This window comes from Puntigrus tetrazona, chromosome 17 (genome assembly GCF_018831695.1).
Source record: "Puntigrus tetrazona isolate hp1 chromosome 17, ASM1883169v1, whole genome shotgun sequence".
NCBI classification, from domain to species: domain Eukaryota; kingdom Metazoa; phylum Chordata; class Actinopteri; order Cypriniformes; family Cyprinidae; genus Puntigrus; species Puntigrus tetrazona.
Window position 1 is genome coordinate 13750824 of NC_056715.1, and position 23942 is coordinate 13774765.

At 39.0% G+C, this 23942-nt stretch overlaps 1 protein-coding gene across 1 annotated transcript; it reads left to right on the forward strand.

The window, feature by feature from the left end:
- Positions 1-388: 388 nt before the first annotated feature.
- pals1a (protein associated with LIN7 1, MAGUK family member a) lies at positions 389-22697 on the forward strand. Its single transcript, XM_043262935.1, has 15 exons — positions 389-528; positions 8351-8474; positions 11228-11753; positions 13158-13366; positions 16112-16189; positions 16412-16561; positions 16658-16819; positions 16918-16995; positions 17091-17274; positions 17363-17434; positions 17516-17587; positions 18844-19011; positions 19092-19294; positions 19530-19640; positions 20612-22697. The coding sequence occupies exons 3-15, from the start codon at positions 11294-11296 to the stop codon at positions 20786-20788; spliced, it is 2124 nt and encodes a 707-aa protein (XP_043118870.1). The 5' UTR covers positions 389-528; positions 8351-8474; positions 11228-11293; the 3' UTR covers positions 20789-22697.
- The last annotated feature ends 1245 nt before the right edge of the window (positions 22698-23942 follow it).

The following is a 23942-nucleotide window of genomic DNA, read 5'->3' on the forward strand; positions in this document are numbered from 1 at the left end:
TAAAGCTATCTAATGTATAAATAAAAATGTCTGCATTGTTTGTGTAATTTAACATTCAGAAAGCAGTTTGTCAAATTAGTTTAATGTCTAAACGTATGTTATTCAAAGTTGAAAATTAGCTAACCCATACGGCCCGTGTTTTATTATTTATTTGTTTATTAATTTTTATTAATGTTTTACAATTGCAACGCTGAAAGTGGCTATCATTTTAAAACTGGACGATCCTCGAGAAGCCCAAGCCGAAACTGACCGGCTTGTCGTCCGCTCGGCATCCTCAAGGAAAACCGCACCTGATTGGAGGACGGAGTTTAATCGCGCTGGATCCGTCCAATCAGAAGCGTCGTCTCATGCGGTTGCCGGAGGCGCTGTTGAGCCGCTCTCCGTCAGTCAGTCCCGAGACTCCGGATCCGAGGAGACCCGTCACACAACATGACAACAACCTCATGCGCTATTCTGTGAACAAAGCCGCTTGTTTGGGAGTATTTACGCGCTAACGGGACTAAAGGGACGGCACTTCTGGCCGAAGAGGTAAGATAAGCGACTCTATAAAGTTGTTTGGCCGTTTAAACGCGGCGCGAGCGTTGTTTGCAACAGGTTGCCTGGGAAAGAAAGCAGCGCTGCACTTCGGGAAGTGGCCAGCTAGCAGCGTTAGCAATGCAAATATATTTAGCAAAACACAGGCAAACTCTCATTCCACTGAAATAAAGCCCTATAAACAGACGGTAAAGAGACGATTTGTAGTATTTATACCTTCTCTGTTTCGCTATTTTAGAGTTTTTAGGGCGTACCGACCAAGCTCGTGCAACGGTTGTCTCTCGAAACCCAATGAGCTGCCTATCTAACGTTAGGCAGCGTTTTTTTAGGCATCATAGACGCGTTCATTGCTCAAAAAGTGGCAGCTCGCTAGGTCGTGAGACAGTTACCCCCCTGCTTTAGTCTAAGTTACAGCGAATGTGAAGATACGGGCTGAAAAAGGCAGAACTGAGGCTCCTCAAAACAACCTGTTGAAACTGCGTGGAAGTTTCTTTGATCGATACACGGACTGGCATTGTTCATCTGCCTTCATTACAGCCATTAGGACACAAATGTAGCATTGTTCCCTTCGGGAGCGTTCAGAAATCCGATATCACACTAAATTTTGTCTTTGGAGTGATTACTGGGATGCTGTGGATCAAAGCTGATATGGAAAGGGCGTTATCGTCTCATGTATGAAATACCTCGGGGAAGTAGAGAACAGTGTGTATCTACCGTTTAAAAGTTGATCATTTTTGCAATTATTAGTCAATTTAAGAGAGTGTAATTCTTTAAACTGCTCTTGGGTTTCATACACACTAGCATGTGTTTACTAGGCATGTTAAAAGTGTTTATGTGCTTATAAAATTGAGTGTTAGTATTCTGGTTTATTTTATTAACCCCCTTTTTCAATATTTAAAGGACTTTGACAGTTTGATGTGCTTGTAAAAGAGAAGAAAATAATTATAATATATATATATATATATATATATATATATATATATATATATATATATATATATATATATATATATATATATATTCTTCTGTTACTGGTTCACACTACATATAGGTTTCCAGAACTTTAAGATGTTAATATTTTAAGTCATTTTATTTAAGAGTAAATTCTTGATTAAATACAGTCTAAGCGATGGACAGTATTATGCTGTTAATTATGCAGTAAATTTTGACGACAAAATATTCAGTCAGTTTCAGGCGTCCAGAGATATCCCTTTTTTTGACGTTGTTTAACATGAAATGTTTAATGTTTCTTTTAGTTATGCTCAATCTGAAGTATTTCTTTGCATAGAAAAATTCATATAATAATGCTATAAACAATAAATGACTGGAGAAGCCCTAGAAGATCCCGCGGGAGCCTGATGGTATTTAAAAAGCAAACAAATTAAAATGTTGACGGATATACCCTACGTGAAAATCTGTGAGAGCGCTGCAGTTGACCCATACACTTACGTTTTAAGTGCTTCGCTTATCGACATTTTTGTCTTGTTTTTGTTTGTCTTATGATGCTTCTTTTTACATGTCACCAAGTCACCAAAAAGTCCTTTCCCAGCAGGGTCTGGCTGTGATCCATGTCTTGGGTCTATTATTAGGAGCACAATTGACAATCTTATCATTTCCTCAGATCACAAGCTGCGAGTCAGCTGGCTGGTCTGTGTTGTTTAAAGATAAGTCTTCGCTGCATGCTGTGATATAATTCAGCTTCGGAGGTGGCCAAAGGTAACCTGTCACGGAGACGGCCTTCCCCGTTCTTTATGTTTCTGCCGAAGTCAAAGATAAGTCTTTAAAATGATTCGGCTTTTGATGGAGATTACGATGATGGTAATGGCTTATTTATGGCAGTTTTGTTTGTTTGCTGCAGGTGTGGAGTTACAGCGCAAATAAATGACGCTATAACGGATGATAGAGGCTTTTGGCTTTGAATCAGATGGGCTTTCTTTCAAGGAGACGTATCTGTTTTCAGAGTAGAGCGAGAGGTGTTAATGCCAGCACGTTCTCGAATCATATTACCACACTGCCACGTTCCTTCAGTTAGTCTGGCCTGTCACACCGATGAAATCTGATGGCCTGGTGGATATATTGTAGGATATAGCATACAGGGAGACTCCCTTCATCATCAGTGGATTGAAATAATAATAAATAATAATATTTTTTAGTAATAATAATATTTAATATTAGTAATTTTAGTGATTGTGTAATTAATGGAGTTGTTAATTTTTTGTGTGTGTGTTTAATTTTTTTGGTCGTATTTAGACTATGAAATAAAAAATGCTGAAAATTAGTGGTTTTTTTTCTATTATTATAGTTTAAACTAATTTTAATATATTTTAAAATGAAATTTATTATGTTATAATAGAGGTGAATTTTGTGATCACTGATCTATTAGGGAAAATTATTATATTTTTATGTTGTGCTTATGAAACATTCATTAAATAGCTTAGCATTTTTACGTATATAAAGTAAAAAAAAAATATCTATTTGAAAATGTATATTGTATATACATTGTAAATGATTAAACTGTCACATTATCAATTTAAAGCATCCTTGCTATTAAAAAACATAACTTCAAACATAACTGGTAGTTTATATTTAGCCACTTGTTCTTTAGATGTAGTTTTGTTACTTTGCATTAATTATTCAATTACCTTTATTTGTCAAGCGCTAATTCGTATTCACTACAGTGACAAACAACATTAAATGTTGGCACTAGTAAGTAGGATGATAGTCTCGAGTGTTCCATGCTCCTTTTTAGATGTGTGTGATGCATTAATGTGGGAAGAGGGTTATGAAGGTGCAGACAGGACTTTTTATCACATGGTTGGTGGTGCGAGAAGGGACCGGGACCAGTGCCAGCAATGTACAGAACCGCTGTGACCCGTCCGTGTCCCCTGAGGAATTCTCAATATGCACCGGCTCTGCTCTGTACAGCTAAGAATTAACAAGCCACAAACTCTCCTAGAGAGCCCATCCGAAATGCCAGGGGGCTACTATTCTGTCTAGACCTGGATTTTCCCACTAGTTTTTTTTTTTTAGGAGGCCCGCGTAGGACAATAACAACACGGCCCCTGAGCGTTCAAACTAAGGATAGCTCTTGAATCGCCGATTTGAAGAACGTTCTCATCCGTTGTATGAAATGTTTCTCATCGCCGTTTGTCTCTTGGCTAATACTAGCTGTGAGGAATCCTTATTAATCTCTTGATTCCATTTGGGATCTGTCGCATCTCTCAGTCGTCGCAGGCTGGTCCAGGTGCAGCAACCAGTCAGGAGTGGATGAGCCACAGATCACCAGTGCCGTTTCTAATTGGCTTCCCGTGCTACAAATTGCAACACATCAGCACACTTTAAAACATGCAGATATTTTTTGCGCTGCTTTTTTGTAACAATTACATATTCTTATCACCGTTGTTAAAATTAACAACATTTCAGTGCATGGTGGTAGTCTTATGTTTTAAAGTTGCAATGCCACGACCTTACAAAGTCTGAAAAACACTGTGGTTACTTCTTCCTCAGAAGTGCTCATTGTTTCATTTTGGGAACTTGGTTTTAAAAAACAAAAAGTCACATGCATCCAGCTTTAAAGGTATATTTACCCCCATAAAATAACTTTGAATCATTTTCTCATCCTATTGCTATTCCAAACCTGTATGACTTTAGTTCTTCTGCGGTACAAAACGAGGTGTTTTTTAAGAAAGTTAGTTAATAATGACACTGTTTTGGTTCTACTTGACATCTGTTGTATAGACAAAAAAAACAGTGGAAGGCAGGGGAAAATGAAACTTTGGTTATCAGCATTCTTGAAAATGTTGTTTCACAGAGGAAAGTAAGTCAAGCAGGTTTGTTTGGAATGGCATGGTGGGGAATAAATGATGACAGAATTACATTTTTTGGGGTGGACTATCCCTGTGAGACCCGTTCACAAGGTAAATTTTTGGGGTAAATTTTCATTTACATTTAAAAATTTGAATCTAATGAACACCTGTTAATTCATCTTTTCATAATGACGCAAACAGGTGATACAGAATATTTATTGGCACTTTTGGTCACATGCTCAGAGAAACCGCTTTTAATTAAAGCTATAGCTGTTATGAACATTTTGTTAGTATTTTGCTCAGCACCACCAATTCTATTTGAACAAAGTGGTCTGCGAATACATGTAATTGCTCTTTAGGGTTGATAGGTGGAGCCTCACAGTGTTGTCTCTAGGGTCATTTATTTTCCAAATATATTTGCATGCATATGATTTTCTGAATGTCTTCTGTGGAGGTTGTAAGTCGAGTAAAAGTGCTTACTTATTAATAGCTTTAAGGTCATGCGCTGGTTCTGCTCAGCAAAGGCCAAACGTGATTCATCTCTGCATGCTAGTGTTGTCTATACTATGCTCTTGCCACATGTTTTCCCTCCGTTTGTCTCTTTCCCTTTCTTTTCCGCTCTCTCTTCAGCACTGCTCTCCCTCCTGGTACTAAGTGGTACGTGCCCGATTCTTAGGAATCTGGAATCTGGAATTTTTTTGTGGTACGCAAACACTGGGTGTTGGAATGTTGAGCTGGAGCTTTGGGGAAGATAACGATCCTGGTCTGTTTCTGCTCTACGGTGACAGCCATGGAAGTGTCGGCCTGTCCAGGTTACCTCTATCCTTTCACGATGTCTTTCCAGACATTGCTTTTTTTCCTTTTTGTGTGCTTCCCAGTTCTCTGTTGAGAGAGATTTTTATCTGTGAGGTGTTGATGCTTAGTGTCTGTAAAGGCGTGGTAGACCCCAGAGCTTTGATATATTGTCGTATAGTTACAAAACCTATTGAAGTCTAATGATGGGAAAAGAGCTTCGTTCCCACCCTGTCGCAGCATTCAGGTACTGGTTTTCATACTAGCCACTCCTCAGGACGAGCCGTTTCATGTCTGTCAGCGTAACAGGTTCATCCTGTGCAGGGCTGACAGGCCAAGGAAGAAAACATCCTTCCTTTGAATAATGCGTGTTATTCAATGTGTTAAGTGGAGATCTTTGTCATTGTAAGGTAACAGGCCATAAAAGCTTTGGTATTGTTACGAATGTCGATTATTGGTTGACTGATTTATGTACGCGTGTTTATTTTTGCAACGTGGAATATGAATATGTTTGAACCCGATCAGTTTCACTCTCGATCCTGTTTATTTTCTCGTTTCATCTGCATTAGCGAAACTGCTCTTTTGCAAAAGCTTGCCAGGAATGTGACCAGAGAGTGTCCGCTCTGCGTGTTGCGTAGTGTGTGTTCAAGTATCTGTATCAGTATCTGTAAAGACCGTTTCCCAGGTGGAATGAAAAACAACAGGGTTGTTGACACAGAGCCCATTATTGCTCACGTCCTATTGGCTGGCGCGGAGAGGACACACCCACAGCCTCTGGCCCAGCCGTGCTGCACCTGCTCTAGCTAGAAACACCTGCATGTACTATGAACGTGCTCTTCTTTATCTACCTCGCCTCTTCTCTCCCTGGTCTAACAGACTGGGAAATATTAGCCTTCCCTTTGGCATTTATCAAAGATCAGCCTAATTATTTATCTAGTAAAGGCTAAGATTCGGATTTGATAGAGCTGATCCTACACCAGTGTAAAGAGACCATTCTATTAGTAATCACCCAGATGTCCCCATTCCTTGTGTAAGAGGCCAGAGGCTTAGTGTGCCGGGCCGAGCTGCAGTTGAGTTGTGGCCAGCCCGCCTCTGAAGGTTTGAAGTAGGCTACTTAAGCTCTTGAGCAGCAGATGGTTCGAGGCTCTATTTATGTTTTTCGATCTTGGGGCTCTACGCTGTGTGTTGTATCATCCGAGGGGGTGGGGGGGGGAATATCCTGAACACGGTCCATGTTGATGTGAACATGTTTGTGTTTGTACGCGTGCACGATCTGTGAAATGACATTAACTCAAGCCTCGCTGCACAGCAGCAGGGTATAGAATGACCTTATTGGCTCACCTGTAATTGCATGGAAAAAGTATAAAATTTTCATATCCTGAACTTAAACAGGTTTAGGGAAACAAACCATAAACTTGTTATGGTGTTTTAAACCTCTTTAAATAAAAATATTTCTAATATAATACTATTAAATTAATATGTGAGATGTGTGGTTTGGACCAGGGCTGGAATATGTGTGTTGTTGACTGGTGCTGATCCGCTTGTGATATTTGTTGTTATATGTTAATATAAATAATTGTATTTTTATGAGAGCTGTAATAGTAATATAGTCAGTTTATATGAGTGAATGTGTTCCTCTGACCTCATCCCAGTTTTTCTTCTTCTTCTTTATTTAAAATGTTAATTTATTTATTTTTTGTTAAAAGTAATTTTTGTGGTTTAGAATGTAATGTATATTTTAACTAGCTCATAGATGATGCAATTTGCACATTTTTGAAAGGGCAAATGAGCATTGGGTAGGATGTGGCTCGAATAACTTTTTTTTAATAAAATAGAATATAAAAAATGGCCTTTTTTTCTAATTAATCATTGATTTAAACAGCTTAAACTGAAGCATGAAGAGCTGTCTTTGTAAAGCCATCCCAAATAGGCTGTTTTCCCTGTTAAAAATATTTCCCTTTTTTTCCTGTCTAGATTCTAATGGAAATTCTTCTCATGTAAAACTTGTTGGGGGACAAATGTCAGATGTAGAACATCTCTGATATGACCAGACCTAATTTGCTCACGTCACTGATGCCAGATTAAATAGCAAAGGTCTTTATACGTGTTGCTGTTAAAAACCATGTTGCATTTTCTAAACAAAAATGATGTCCATCTTTCCAGTAACTGCAAACGTTTGCTTGCCGGAGACAATTTTGTTGAGTGTTAATTTTGGACTGTGGACCACTATAACTCAGTCATCCATCTGAGCTGCTCTCATGAAAGATATATAGCGGTTATGTAAATGCGAGGGGCTTTTTTGGCATTGTGAGTCACGGGATTGGTTGATTTAGCTCGGTATTGCATATTGTTTCTGTTGCGTTGTAGTGGGTGGCCATAAAATTGTCGTTATCTGCTGCCAACAGGGTGGAAACTACCTTAACAATGACATCAGCATGAGTACCTGAATAATGTAGGGAGTGTGTGGAGCTCACGTGGATGTTGGCTACGCTCAAGCTACATCTGTGTGTAGGTGTAAGGCTACAATCCTCTTACCTTTTTATAGGAAAGATTAATTGGATTTTGTCCTGTCGATATCAGCACAGCTGCATCCTAAGAAACAACAGTGGCTTAGAGGTCTTAATGAAATAAATCTCTGTTTACCGCAGGCCTGATTTTTTTTTTTCCAGCACTTGTTCTTTTGTCTTAATGTAACCTTGACTTTGATTACACTAGTAATCAGGTATTGAGGTTGCATGAGAAAGCGTACGCATGTAAGCGCTCACAATAGAGGCTTTATGTTGGCCTGGTCTGCTGAGGAATGTCGTTCCCAGGCTATTTTGCATTCCTGCCTTGTGCATTATGGGATTGTTGCTCTGTCACTGCACAATGATGACCTAAGAGACAGCTGTGTAATGTAGGAAAACGACTTTAGTATGTATACAGTTTACATAAAACTGCAAAAAAAAAAATTATTATAATATATATATATATATATATATATATATATATATATATATATATATATAATAGAGAGAGAGGAGAATACTATTATTTTATATATTATCCTTTAATTAGTTATTTATTGTGTATGGGACAAATCAGGACAAATTAGTGTTTACTCTAATGCAGTGTGTGTGTGTGTGTTCACCTGCATTTGGTGTCATCTGCTAGTGATCTGATGAGGTGTAATAAGGTCATGTCGTCACCTGCACTCACAATTTCTCTGTTTATTTCAGGAGGAGTCGAGGGAGAACTTTTTAGCATTTAGGGGAAGAGTGGAAGCAGGCGGGTCAGCACTGACGAGAGAGGAGATCCTGCTACAGCCTGGAGGGCTTATCCTGGGCTGACTGGCAATCTCGGGTGAGGACCCCCGTATAAGCTGTGTGTGTGTGTGTGTGTCTTTGTGTTTTCCCCCTCCTTTGGTTCTCAGGCATTGGGACCTCCCACCCACAGACAAAGCTGTTGTCACAGCAACGCGTTAGGCAGTCGTGCGGCACAGTAATCTCAGAGCAGTCTTAAGGGAGGAGGGGAAACTGATGGAGGGCATGACAGAAGTGAGGGGAGCAGTGCATTAGAGAGGAGTGAAGCTAGACTAAATGAGGGATAGTGTTAAAGATAAGAGAGGTTTTGTATCAGACAGAAGGCTCCGCTGAGGTCAGACGGAGAGGCAGAGAGAATCAAGAGTTTCCAGGAAACTGCAATGATTTTCATCTCACTCATCACTTGTGCTGCAACAACTTCTGTAATCAGCAGACTCCAACAATAATGAGAGCTTAGATGATGCATTTGGGCAGGCTGGGCTTTGAAAGGTTATTACATTTTCCCTTTAACCGCTTTTTTCAGGGTCATGTGAGGCGTGTGGGTCTTTAAGTGATAGTTACTATATGGTTTTGTTTAGGGAGTAGACAAGAATAAATATAGATTTATTTTATTTTCACACCAACAAGACAAATGCACTTTCAAAAATAATTTAAAAAGTAGCGTCTGAAATCATGTGATGGAAAAATTTATATTTAATTTTTTTTAATGGTATTTAATAATTTATTTTCAAAATATGTTAAAATGTTAAAAATGTGTATAAAAATTTTGATGCACATCCTGCATAATGGGAATTCATTATTCATTGAGTGGTATCCATATGGGTCATGTCAGATCTGAGATTTTCATATCCCCATAGACCTGTACATTACTTTTTTTATATTTATGGTCACAGCTTGGACAGGTTGTGCCCATAGTAGTAGTTAGAGAAGTGAAGAATAAGGAAAGTGGAATGGAGGAGGGGTAGATGGAGGGACAAGGGTTATCCATTATCCTCATTGTGTAGTCACATGTCTTTTCTTTATCCTATGGGATTGGTTTTCCTGGAAGGAGACACCCATTTGACGTGTCTAATGCATTATTCAGTGGTAGACCGTTGGCATCCCAAGTCAACAGCAAACACTTCTTCAATCTTAAATCCTTTTTCTCATTACAAGAGCTTCCTCCAGCAACTCCCTCAAATGCACGCTTCATCACCTGACTCACCAGTGTCAGAGCTGTGGCTCAGGGCTGTTTGTTACCAAAAACTGTCTGAGAAGATTTAAGGAGAGGCCTGTGAGGTCAAGGGTCAGGGCTGCTCACATCTGCAAGGTCTTTTTGGGGGGGGTGAGAAAGCGAGTTGGGTTTTTTAAAAGTGTCAGCTGTCAGAAATGGGGATGATAAAGGGGCAGATAACGGTGATCTGGCCTGTCTCTGACAGCTGACACAGCTCACGCTCACAGCCACAAGGCCGCTGCAGTGGAGAAGAGCACTGTGTGGCTGTTTGTTTGTCTCTCTGAGCCTTTAGCATGCCCATGGCTTGTTTGTTTTATCTTCATATTGGGCAGTTTTTGACACGGCTCTTTAAATAACTGTACACTCATACAAGAATGGATGCCATAAATAGCACTGTAATTAATCAGCAGTGCAGCCTGAGGGTAAAGTGGTAAAACAAGACAGCTTCCTGTTGTGGCCATATAAAGGTTTTTGTGTTTTTACGTATTCATTTTGTTTTAATGGATGACGTCAGGTATTCTGATCATCATGACAACGACAGCTGTTTTACTCCGGGGACTTAAATCTTGCCTCAATCTCATTTCTTCACTCTCTCACTCTTTCCCTCAATAGTCAAAGCTGCACTGCCCTATAAGAAGGATATAGAAACGTTGTCAAAACAACTGGATATGTGATGGATGGATGTGCTACCTAGAAAGTCAACTTCACCAATGAACTAGATTAAGAAAAAAAAAAAAACAAAACTGCATTTTTTCGAAATAAATAATTGGTGCTTACCTAGGATAAACCTGTTGCCACGATGCAACTGTGTTGTGAGTATTAAGCAGGGCATTTTTATGTGGTTTCTAAGTGCATTATAACATGATACTATGAGGTTTTTAAGTATGTTTTGGATGGGTACTGTCCCAAGTCTAAAGAATGTAACTAGGTCTGCATAAAAAGGGGGCAATGTTTCAGATTTTTCAGAAAAACTTTGATGGCAGGGTTTAAATGCTTTTTATTGCAAATCTGGCTATGCACGTTCTATTCTCAAATGCACCTACAAGCAACACAAACCCAGAGCAGATGCAGAAATTGGGTTTGTATAAAGCAGCATTTACTGTGAACTGTTTGTGACACACACTAGACATTTATTGTGATGATTGCATTCGAATTCGAACCGACAAATTTTGGTTTATTTAAATTAGCTCTATTTCTCTGTGCTCCTTCAAGTGTGTGGAATTCTTTGCCTGTTTCAATGCCAAAAGAAAGTCTGGTCCTTTAGTAAGTGTCCTCGAGTCACATGATTTGAGTTGTGATTCATGTCTGTGGCATAAGCAGTGGTAAAAAAAAAAAAAAAAGTATAAATCTAGAACTTGAGGCTGCAAAAGAAATCTAAATACTGAGAAAACTGTCCAGAAAATAAAGAAATAAGGTCTAAATTAAGTTCTTAGGAATGCATTTTACTAATAGGAAATTTACTCATCTAATCTATAATTTATATTTAATATCTATACTATATAACTAATATAATAATTTTTTGTCTAAAATAAAAATCGGTAATTTTGACTGATAAATTGTATTTTTGTCTGTTTTTCCAGGTGTGGCTCTCTGTCTGGAGCTGCTACTGACCTCAGCCCTGCTGTCATGGCCTCAGTCCTCACACCATGCAGAAAGCACCCCTCCTAACCCTCATACCTCACACATACTCACACCACATATCACCACACACACGCACAGCCATGATGACCACCTCCCACATGAACGGATATGTGACCGAGTCGGATGGTGGGGGAGGGAGTGTCGGAGGCACTGACTTTCTGGAGGAGGTGGTGCAGCGACACAGGGAGATGGCGGTGGATTGCCCCAGTGAACTGGGTGCCCGCACCCTGCCCGTCAGACGCAGCGCTCAGCTGGAAAGGATCCGCCAGCAGCAGGAGGACCGCAGGAGACGGGAGGAAGAAGGCCGCAACAGACAGGAACTCGATCTCAACTCGTCCATGCGCCTCAAAAAACTCTCACAGAATCCCAAAGTGGGCATCGATAACCCCACCTTTGAGCAAATGGAAGGTCCGGGAGGCTCCGTTGGTGGTCTGCAAATTCTCACTGCACCACCAACTCTACTAGGTGGGTGTCATAAACTGCTAATAGGTATTGTGTCTAAAGAGGGCTGCTATAAACCCGCCCCTGACATGTGCAGAGAGAGCGTCAGTATTGTGGGTGTCAAACCCATGGTGTTTAGTGTCTTGAAATACCAATGCGTGGTATGATGTTCAGACTTACAAAGTGACCAGATAGTGTCCAAAAACCACAAAAATTAACCATTATTTTCCTCAGTTTTATGACAAAATGACACAAACAGTTCTGAAATATAAGGCTGATTCGGAGGAACTAAAGGGCACTTGACTGCTAAAATCAGCATGCATGAGTGAAGTCATTCTTAGAGGAGGCAAAGAGCCGTGTTACTGATGACTAAGAGTGTTCAAGAGCCAAAGAGCCACTGGACTTGAAACTAAACGAGGACAAAAGTCCATTTATATGCCCCATTATTTTTATGTCTTTTAGCAGATTTTTTTAAAATCTGTTTTTCACCTTCGCCTTCCTCACACCACAACCACTTACTCTCTCTCTTTAGTTACTCTCAACAGGAAGCCTTTCACTAGAGTTTAATCCATTAGATTGGACAGACACACACATGCTCAGCTCCTCCAGTGAATTCTCGGTTTTGAATAGATCTCCATTAAGGGGAAATCCAGAATGCATGGCAAGGATGAACGAACTGAGTTACTGTGCAAATAAGAGGGGCTCTTGGAGTTGCTGCTGAAAGTCATGGCCGAGGGATGTGTGTGAGTGGAATTCCTCAGGGAGGGAGAAGAGGACCCTCAGAGAGGGAGGTTAATTAAAAAACCTTTTATGAAACATTCTGACCCAGACCACTCTTGCTGTACTGTTTTCATCGGTTTTCCTTTTTTGTTTGCGTTCCAGTTCAGCTCTGTACATTGTTTGTCACGCTCTCCCTATGCTGTTTTTTGACAGTCTAAAACTGTGTGTGTGTGTGTGTGTGTGTGTAAAATATATCCAGTCAAAAACAAAGCAATGGCCATATATTATATAAGCAAAGATTTGATTTGTCCACTAATACCTCTATTAGCCACCCACTTAGACATTACACGCCGCGCAAGGAAAACACACCCACATGTCTAACTCCTATTGTGTCTCGCCATTCTCTCATTGTGTAGTTAGACACTATAAAGGAGAATTACAACATTGCTCAGACTTGGAGTTAGTCAAGGACAACGCTAGAATAGCTAAATTACATTTGTGATTTAAACGTTTTGCAATGTGGACAACGAACAATAAAAATGCTCAGTGGGGGAGGCCGTGTCATCAGTTTTCCGGGTGAATGGTTCTGAGGTATGTACTGTTGTTCTTCTGTGAAGTTACTGTTTCTTCTGTTTTTACAAGGCCGGGTGTTTTGAAGATATACCGGTGATCTGCAATCATACTTATGGTTTGTGTTTGTGCTTTCAGAGCTGGAGGACCTGTTGATGTCCCTCAAGCAGGTGCAGCATAGTTTGAATGACTCTCAGAGTCAAGAAGACATGGAGCTGGTTCTACAGCTGGTCCAGAAGCCTGACTTCCAGAAAGCCTTCAACATTCACAACGCCGTGTCCCACTATATGAACCGGCCCAGCCCTCCCTACCCCCTGACGGATCATGCACAGAGCCTCGCACAAGAGGTGAGGGCACTTCTAACATATGTGCTTTGAGTAAAACATGAGCAGGAAACGTAGATATTCTTTGACGCATACGGTATCAAAATCAGTCTATTAATTGTAAAACGCAACCAGACATAGAACATTTGAGGGCTTTTTCAAGACCAAGAGGGATAGGTGTTTGTAAAAAAGAAATAAAATTAAGCAGTCATAGAATTGCGCATAATGTCAGCATATGTGCATAGAGTCACATGATTATGTATGGTTTTCAAAAGTAGTAATAACTGATTCTGGAGCACCAACTATCATGTGACTATCATGGCTGCTTATAATTTCAGCGTTGCCGTCACAGGGATAAATTACATGATTGAAAAGTGAATATTTTAATGTAACAATGTCTTAATATATTACTGTTTTTATTCTGTAGTTTTGATCATATCGAAGACTTGTTGAAAGACACTTAAACACAAAATAATTTGTGAGACGGGAGCTCTCTGTAGCTGTGAAGCACAACAACCTCAGACCTGATTTGATGTTTGTCGCTTACACTTTGTTAATGTTTTTTGAAACCCTGTTAGAGGTGAAGTGACACTTTTGCCAAATGTGTCTTATTGACTATTCATTTGTCGATACAGTTGTTGCATTGTGTGATTATGTGAACCCAGGTAATCATAGCCTGGAAATCAGCAGCATCAAAGAACAATTGAGGACAAGAGGATTCAGTGGTTAACAATAACAAAAGGACAATTAGCAGACTGGCTAATAGGGGAGCATCTGCGTTTGTGCTATTAATGGAACTAATAGCATTGGACAATTGAAACTGGATGAGTGTTTGCATAGGAATAGTTTTCTAATAATTTTCCTTTAAATGATTCTGTCAAGCACAGTCATTCGGTTCAATATTATATTTGACAGTCACAGGCTGTCAGTGCTTTTCCGCATGTAGGTGCTTGTCTGTTGTCTGTATCAACAAGTGATTGGTAAAGTTGACATTTACTAAAGTAATTCATTATTGTTAACACACCCCACCCAGCTCAAAAACTGGATATGAAAAAAAGTAAATTCTTATGGTCGATATGTAACATATCTATAACCAAGAGTACTAAAATTAAGAACAGGCACATTAACAACTTTGTTTTAGTCTGTGCGGCAAAATATAATCAAGTGTCGGTGCCATCACAGGAAAAAGATATCTTGACTTTGTTGGTTTGCTGAAGGCACCACACGTTTATAATCCTGAGTAAAGAAAGTTCAGAAGATCTGACATTTTATCGCTGTCCATAATGACTGTCTAAATGAGTATGTGCACAAATGAAGCTGATATTTGTTGAAAAGGCTCTTTAGTTGGAGTCAGTGTTGTGTGAAGTGCTAATGAGAGCCTGATAAACTCACGATTGTTGTTTTTGGATCTCTCAAATGGTGCAGGACAATAAAAGACAGAGTTGCTCTGTCCTCTGCTTTCATTAAGACCCAGATCCACTGACCTGTGCTGTGCTCTCACAGTAATACACTCTCTCATGGGACAGGCTACCAGAGCCAGGGTGGGCACATCCCATGTGGAGCTCTAAAATATTATCCCCTTCTTCAAAAATGTCCCTTTATACTGTATGTTCTTCATCTGTAACTGATTTGAACACGGTGGAATGTAATGTAGGATCATTTCCAAAACCTCTTCAAGTTCCCCATTGCTCTGACCCTTTAATACAAAGCTGTACTTTGTGTTTACAAAACCTAAAGGAATCTTGCTGAAATCCAGAGTCCTACTTTCTTTAACTGTGTTGTAACTTTACTGTGGTACAGTCTGAAAGTAAACAAAATCATTCTCTCTTAGTGTTGTGCAGAAGTCATATGGATCATTGGATTTCATTCCTTTGCCACAATGTGCCACAATTTTTGTATGAATATTATCATATAAGATTGTGTGCATGGTTTAATTTCCATAATGAGACCTTTCTAGATAAACCTGAATATTTATAGGGGAAGAATGTAAAACTGGACTTTCATCCATGGGGATTTCTTTAGATCTTAAAAGGAGGCTGTGATATTTTTGGTTAATTTTTTTCCACATTTGTCAGCAGAAAAAAAAAGGCATTTCAGAGGTAGAGAAAGTTGTTACATTTTGATGACACCGTGAATTTTTTTTCTTCAGAGTGTGCCCTGATGATTCATGCATAATAAGAGCAGGGACATTTTTAATTTCCTAATATATCTGTGAAATCACATGAACTACTGTTCAAAAGTTTGGAGTCAGCAATTTGGAAAGAATTAATACTTGTATCAATAATGGATAAATTCAATTAAATGGAAGTGTCAAGAAAGATTTACTATTTCAAGTAAATGCTGTTCTTTTGAAACTTTCTATCAGAAAAAATCCTGAAAAATATGTATTACAGTTTTCACTAAAGTATTAATATTATATGATAATAATAATAATAATAATATGATGATGATGATTATGCTTGTGCCCCAAATCAGCATGTCAGCATCATGTGACGCATGCAATTTATATATATTTTATGACTTTAGTACTTTGTTTAGTACTATATATTTATTTTAGTGTTTCACAATATTACAGTTTCACAATATTTTGGATCTTGTTTCAAAAACCTGAAAAAACATCCTAGTCCTAAACATTTAAGTGCTTGTGTATATCATTAAGTTCGAAATGCATTTCGTCAAGGTGTTCAAGTCATATCTAGCACTTTCGACTACTATACTTTAAGGCATGATACATGTATTGCTATAATGACCTGGATGTTGTCCTCACAGGTGGAGGTCATGATGCTCAACAGCTCGCAGAAAGAAGGCCTTGAGCTAAGCACCCTGCTCAGAACTCCTCACCTGCAGGTCTGTTTACATCACATGCACACGCATCTCCCAGTTCCCCCATGTCTCCTCTGTGTTGCTGTGCCGATACCCACAGCTGCGATCACAATCCCTGCCTCAGAGCCTGAGCTCTTTTGAACTCTATAACATGACATTGAGGTCAGACTCAATGTCTACTCTGTAGAACTCAGTGGCTTTCATCCAGAATATAACCCATCATCTTTGGCTCTCTATATCCTCTAGGCGCTTATGATGGCCCATGACAGTGTGGCTGAGCAGGAGATGCAGCTGGAGCCTCTTGTTCCTTCTGTCAATCAAAGTGAGACTCTCACCCAGTGGGGCGGGGAGACTGTCAAAATCGTGCGGATTGAGAAAGCTAAGGACATCCCATTGGTGAGGCAGTCCTTTCATTGCTTTCCCCAGAATATTATGCACTTCTTGACATTTGACCTGTATTTTAAATGAATGTTTACATGTTTATTTGCTCAGGGAGCGACTGTTAGAAACGATATGGATAGCGTGGTCATCAGCCGCATTGTGAAAGGAGGAGCAGCAGAACACAGTGGCCTTCTGCACGAAGGAGATGAGATCCTGGAGATCAACGGTGTAGAAATCCGTGGCAGAGATGTCAACGAGGTCTTCGACATCCTGGTAATTAATGTTAATGAAAAGATGAGAGGCGTTTGTATTTACTGAAGTATCCTAAATCATTATCAGGCCACTGATGCTGTCGTTTTTCACGTTCACAGGCGGACATGCACGGTGTACTGACTTTTGTTCTCATTCCCAGCGCTCAGATCAAACCACCTCCTATTAAAGAGACTGTGGTGAGACCTTCAGACAGAATTAAATTACTGCTCGAGTAAAAGTGCATGAATAAAAAATAATCAGTGATTAAACCCATATCCTTGCGTTCACCCAGATGCACGTGAAGGCGCATTTTGATTACGACCCCTCAGATGACCCCTACGTTCCGTGTCGAGAGCTCGGCCTGTGCTTTCAGAAGGGAGATATCCTCCACATAATCAGTCAAGACGACCCTAACTGGTGGCAGGCCTACAGAGATGGAGATGAAGACAACCAGCCACTTGCTGGCCTGGTCCCTGGTACTATATCCCACATTCTGTTCTGTGGATATATTTCTGCCTAAATTTTTGTAACTTCTACACTTACAGTTCGTGTCTCTTTGTCCAGGTAAAAGTTTCCAGCAGCAGAGAGAGGCAATGAAGCAAACCATAGAGGAGGATAAAGAGCCTGAGAAATCTGGTTAGGGTGGCAGAACTCATGCACACTTTTAAGTCTTAACTTTTAGTTTAATTCTCATTAACGCTCATCTTCTTTTGACAGGGAAACTTTGGTGTGCTAAAAAGAACAAGAAGAAGAGAAAGAAGATGCAATACAATGCTAATAAAAATGATGGTGAGTCTCTTCAGAAATACAATGGAATGAAAATGTACATTCTGAGGGGTCTTTACACACCTGTGAGGACTCCAATTAAACTTTTCAACTCGAATGCAAAAATAAGTGAGGCATATTATGTGCCTTAAGTATCATTTTGTCCATTTAGAAGGGGTGCACTTAATTTTTGGCCAACAAAAATACATGAAATGGGTGTACATGCAATGGGTGCTCAGCCGCAATGCAGTGTTCAGTGTTCTATAAATGTGCATTCTGCTCATTTACCGCCCATGCACCGGAAAAGCTACATCCACTTTACAGTAGCTCAACTGTGCTGTGACATATCCGTCGTCTCTGTAAGGCCTCGTTTACACTGTGACACTATATTATTATATTATCATGACTGCCCACAAAGCTGTTTTGGCTTTTCGCCCAAATAAATAGGAATATCCAGAATTCTGTTTATATGATAAATTGATATAGTTTATATATATATATATATATATATATATCGATTACTAAAACATCCCTAGTACAGAATTTGAGAGTAACAGCAATATTTTATACTGCAGATACTAAATTACTTCAGTTTTGACAAACAGAAAAAGCACATAGCCTTTCAAATTATATGCTATTTGATTGTGTGAGCACATGCCTTTGATACATGTACACTAGAAAGTTTCATCCTCACCCATTATCGTGATTTCTCTCCAGAACTTATGACAAATAAGTGTGCTTAAACTAATACTTCGCACTAAAACTACAATGGTGTCCTAACTACACGCAACACTGTGACATGCAACTCTGATTTTTATGGCATGTCACAGAGTGTTTGTCTCAACTAGCCACGATTTTTTTAATTTAAAAACTGTTTCTATTTCCATGACTTTGTGGTATACAAACTACATCATACAAACATAAATCATACAAACTAGTGACACAAACAATGAGTGTTTATTCCATAACTGCAATGTACTGCAATGCACTCAGTATGTACATTTAATGATGTTAAAAATCCTTCAATATTTATTTTACCCAAATTGCACATTGTGTGTAGTTAGGAGACGGCGCAAGCAAATGTTGACAAATGTGCAGCTACTCAAAGCATGTGTGATCTGAACGTACAGAGTACTGAGTAAAGTCTATGTGTATATAATACACAAGTCGTACTGTTGTTGAAATATATACATCACGTACACTTGACCACGTACCTTAGTATACTCATTTAAAAAACCAAAGTATACTTTCGACTTTAAGTGTTTCCTCTTGCTCTGCAGACTTTGATAACGAGGAGGTCCTTACATATGAAGAAATGGCACTTTATCACCAGCCAGCTAATCGCAAGCGGCCCATCGCTCTCATCGGTCCACCAAACTGTGGTCAAAACGAGCTCAGGCAAAGACTCCTCTCCAGTGAGCCGGACAGGTTTGCTGGCGCTGTTCCTCGTAAGTATCAGAAAACATAGGCTGTTTAATAGCCTTTGTTACTCAACAATGTCCTAAGTAACAAACTCTCTTTGCCACAGACACCACACGAAGCCGTCGCGATATCGAGGTGAATGGCCGTGATTATCACTTCGTGTCCCGTCAGGCTTTTGAGATGGACTCCGGTGCTGGGAAGTTCATAGAGTCTGGAGAATTTGAAAAGAACCTCTACGGCACCAGCACAGACTCAGTCCGACAAGTCATCAACACGGGCAAAATCTGCCTCCTCTGTGTACACACTCAGGTGAGTTGGACCCCTCTACTGCAGAGTTTAGCGTCAACACACCTGTCTGGAAGGTTCTAGTGATCTTTAAGTCCTTGATTATCTGGTTTAGATGTGTTTAATGAGGTTAAATCCCTCCCAGGAGCAGATTTGGACACCTCTGTCTTAGCATTTTAGCAGCTAATTTTGAAAATTGAAAAGAATCACATGCTTGTTGGATTATTACTATTCTTCACTGTTTCTTCTTCCTTTTTAGTCTTTGAAGGTATTGCGCAGCTCGGACCTCAAGCCCTACATTATCTTCATTGCTCCCCCATCCCAGGAGCGATTGAGAGCCCTCTTAGCTAAAGACAACAAAAATCCAAAGGTAAACATCGGCCCTGAAAGGTCAACTCTCACGAGTCATTCACAAAGAATATTTTCGCATTCCACTGTGCTAATATCCATTGGTTATTTTTATGTTTAAACATTAGGGCTATCTATTTGTGAATCAGTTGAGATCTTCCGAATGCATCGCAATTCTTTCTTTCTGAGTTTAGATTTTACCAGCAGGTGGCGCTTTGATTTGGTTTTTATCCACACGCTCAAACGTTTAATAAAGAAGAATGCTTGACTCCTCAGATTGCTTTTATAACTCAGGATTAACGTAAACAGCCCGCTGTGAACACCCTTGTTTTTCGCTTTAACCTTTTTCGTATTTTAAGAATAATTATTTTAGATTCAAGTGTGTGTAAAGATTTGGAAACATGCAGAGAAAGGCTGTTTCTGAAGCATGCAGTGCCATCTGCTGTTGAAAACTAAGCTCAGAAATTCGACGCGAGAAAGAATTGAGACGCATTCGGATAATCTCAGAATTGATGGCAAATAATTTTTACAAATTACGCTGCATGGATTTATTTTAACCGTCCTTGTAAACATGTACTTGGCAGACACCTTACACCTGCGTGTATGAGTTTCAAGACATGAAACTTTTAACATATTTGAATTCATTTGTAGTTTACAGTTAAAAAATGTTTAAGATGTTTAACAGTTTAAAATGTTGGATTCAGTGTGTTTGTAAACTTTTCTTTCGGTTGTGGTCGAAGGCCTTATTGATCTGAGCTTATGCACCTCAGTTTTTTTAATAAGAAAAGCGTCATTTGGGGCAATGTTCACTCGAAAACTGACTCATATTAATGAGTCCTATGAATAACCAGCAAGTTTCAGCCCACTGATGTCTTTTAGAACCCAACATGAGAACGCATCTCAAACCCTTTTCCATTCCCCTGCCCTTCTTTCTCTGTGTGAACCAGCCCTCTGTACTACTACTCACCCTTTGTTTTGTTTTACATTTTTTAGCCCGAGGAGCTGAGAGACATCATCGAGAAAGCCCGCGAGATGGAGCAGAACTACGGCCACCTGTTTGACGCCGCCATCGTGAACACCGACCTGGACAAGGCTTATCAAGAGCTGCTGCGTCTCATCAATAAACTAGACACTGAACCTCAGTGGGTCCCCTCGTCCTGGCTGCGCTGAGACAGCGACCCCTCCACAGACGGGTGTAAACCAAGAGCAGACTGTTCACGAATCGCATACTCTCTGCTTCCATAGAGCTGACCGAAAGCCGCCTTTTTTTACACTACAGGACTCAACACTAGATAAGGACCCTGCGCCCCCTCAGACCTTGCCGGACGTGTCTGTCTGCACTGCGCTGTCGGCAGGCTGAGGGAATTCTGAGTTTTGTCAGAATTCGTTCGATCACGGTGTGTTTTTGAGTCCAGTTACCCACATTCCAATGAGAGAGTTACCAGCACTTGGTGCAGCAGTAGAATTAGGGCTTCTATACTGCTTTTGATAACTATTTATGATTTGTAAATATTCTATATGTATTTTTAAAGACAAACGTGGAGGGTAAAGCGACCGTACTTGCAAGTCACTGTTTTAAAAGTCCAATGAGATACTCGGGCTCCAGACGAGTTTGGGCTCCCTGACATTATTAGTGGACAAAGACATTGACCGAGTTCACTCTGTTCTCTCCTCTTTCACCCTGAAAGTCTGATGTACAATGTTACGTGAACATCAAGCGGTGGGTCCGGTGCCCGTCTGAACAACTCTTTCAAGCTTACGAGACACTAAAAGGGATAAATGTCAAAGCGCCTGATGTCTTCTATCCCCGTGGCGCTGCCTCAGTGTTCCTATGGCAAGCAACACTGCGATTACGACAGAGGTTAATGGTACGCTTCAGGTTTTTTCGAGAGTTTTCAAAGCCACATCTGAGCACGGCTGCAAGATGGAAGTGGCTAAATGTAAGTCTATGCTCTCTGTCTCAGTATTCACACGCACTTCCAGCACTCAGAAGTGTAACCAGTATTGTAAACAGTATTTGACAGCAATACAGTGAGGTTCACCATCTGAGCGTCAGCACGGCCTAGTCTTAGTCGATGCTTCTGCACAATTTAAAATGTTCCTTTCTGTGATTTGTTTTAGATTGGATTTGAAGGATCTGTGTTGTTTTTACCCGTTTCAACACGAGCAAAGGGCTTGTGTTTTAACTTGCGGTAATGCTCTACATTATTAGGATCTCATGAAACCTGCCAAGAACATGTCCCGGTCTTATTAAAAAAAAAATCCCTTGCTGTTGTACAATGATAATGCATAGGTTGTAGTATTAGAATAAAGTCAAAATGCTGTTCAATCTAATCCGAAACACCTTTGAGAATAAAACCTAAAATACAATATTAAGAAAAATGCGCTCCACACACAGGCTTCGTTTTCTTAGTAAAACACACGTTTTTCTGTTTGACTTTGGCTTTAATATTACCTGGACATGTTTCATGAGACTCTCCCATTGGTTTGAAACATCGGCTCCACGTTGAGGTGAGATGTGTGTATGCTTAGAAATGCATGGTTTTGGGGAAATGTTTAGCCCATGAGTGCAAATGCTGGAAGTGAGGAACACTTCATATCGATGGACAGAAAGGTGTGTGTGTGTGTGTGTGTGTGTGCATGATTGGTAACGACTTTTAAAAGAAGGACCGTCAGTTTTGCAGACAAGTATTATCTCCATAGCTGATTCAAGCACACACTGGAAACGGCTTTACTGAGATTTGTTCTGCAGGACTGTTTTTACTGTTTGTTTTTGTTTTTTTTAAGATAATCAACGTGTATTTAGAATGCGACCTAAATATTTTTTTAATGTACAGAATATAGCTCAGCCAGTAGGAAACACGCCGTTGAGGTTTTTACTTTTGTGCACTACACTTTGGTTTGTGTTGTGAGTGTGGACGGAGCCAGTAACCTGCTGTGCAACACCTCAGTCTCATGTGATCTAGTTACAAGCCAGTCAACTGGAAGTAGAATTAATGAATGTAAAAGAAGAATCACCTTTCCTTCTCAGCTGTTTTTGTATGAATTATACAAGTGAATTAAAGCCCAGATTAATAGCGTTGGTCTCTCTTTTTGGTTTTTGTTTTTTAAAGAGGAGATGGTAATTTTACACACACTTATTTTATATTATAAAAACAAGCCGTTACAGTTATGAGGCTGCTGGGGATATTGAGCTTAATTACTGACATAAAAAAAAATTGCAATAAAATATAAAGATTTTTACATTTAAAATTAAAATTCAGTATCATAATAATAAATATTTGTTTAGCACCAGATCGGCAAATTTAAATTATTATTGAAGGACAATTTGAGACCGAAGAATGAAGTAAAGACTTCTGAAAATTCAGCTTTACCATCACAGGAATAAATTAAATATTAAAATAGATTTTTTTTAATGTATGTAATGCAGCCTTGGTGTTTACATTAAAGTAAATATTTATTGTGTGAATTTGACCCTGTATCCTCATATGAGAACATGATATCTGAATGAGTGAACACGCCACAGTAAGGAGCACATGCAGATGATTGCATGTTTCACCAGGACCACTCCCTCTTGGGCTTCAAAAAATAGCTCTTAGGAATATTTTGTAATTACCATTTAAATCTGTCCACATTTTTAATTGTGTGTCATAAATCAACATCTCAGGAAAATGTTATGGGGTTCCAAATCAAAAACATGACTGGTTACCAAACAGGACGTTGATGTGATCTACTCATAGGAGGACAACGGGACTAAAAGCATGTTTGCTACGTGTTTTAGGAGGCATAACAAATGAATAGGGAATAACATTTTATTTCAGTGTTCTTTAAAATATATCCCATTATTTGGTTTTTTTTTTCATCCCGATGCCTAAAAACACATTGATATAACTTATAACATAGTTGAGATTCATCTTTATACAAAGTTTATTTATAAAACATTATATATATATATATATATATATATATATATATATATATATATATATATATATATATATATATATATATATATACATATATATATATATATATATATATATATATATATATATATACATATATATATATATATATATATATATATATATATATATATACATATATATATGTATATATATATATATATATACATATATATATATATATATATATATATATATATATATATATATATATATATATATATATATATATATATATATATATATGTGTGTGTGTGTGTGTGTATATATGTATATGTATAATCTTGAAAACTAAAAATGTATCGTGGTTTAAAAAAATCAATTGCTTTGGCCTATGCATGTCTTATGTATTTTAGGAA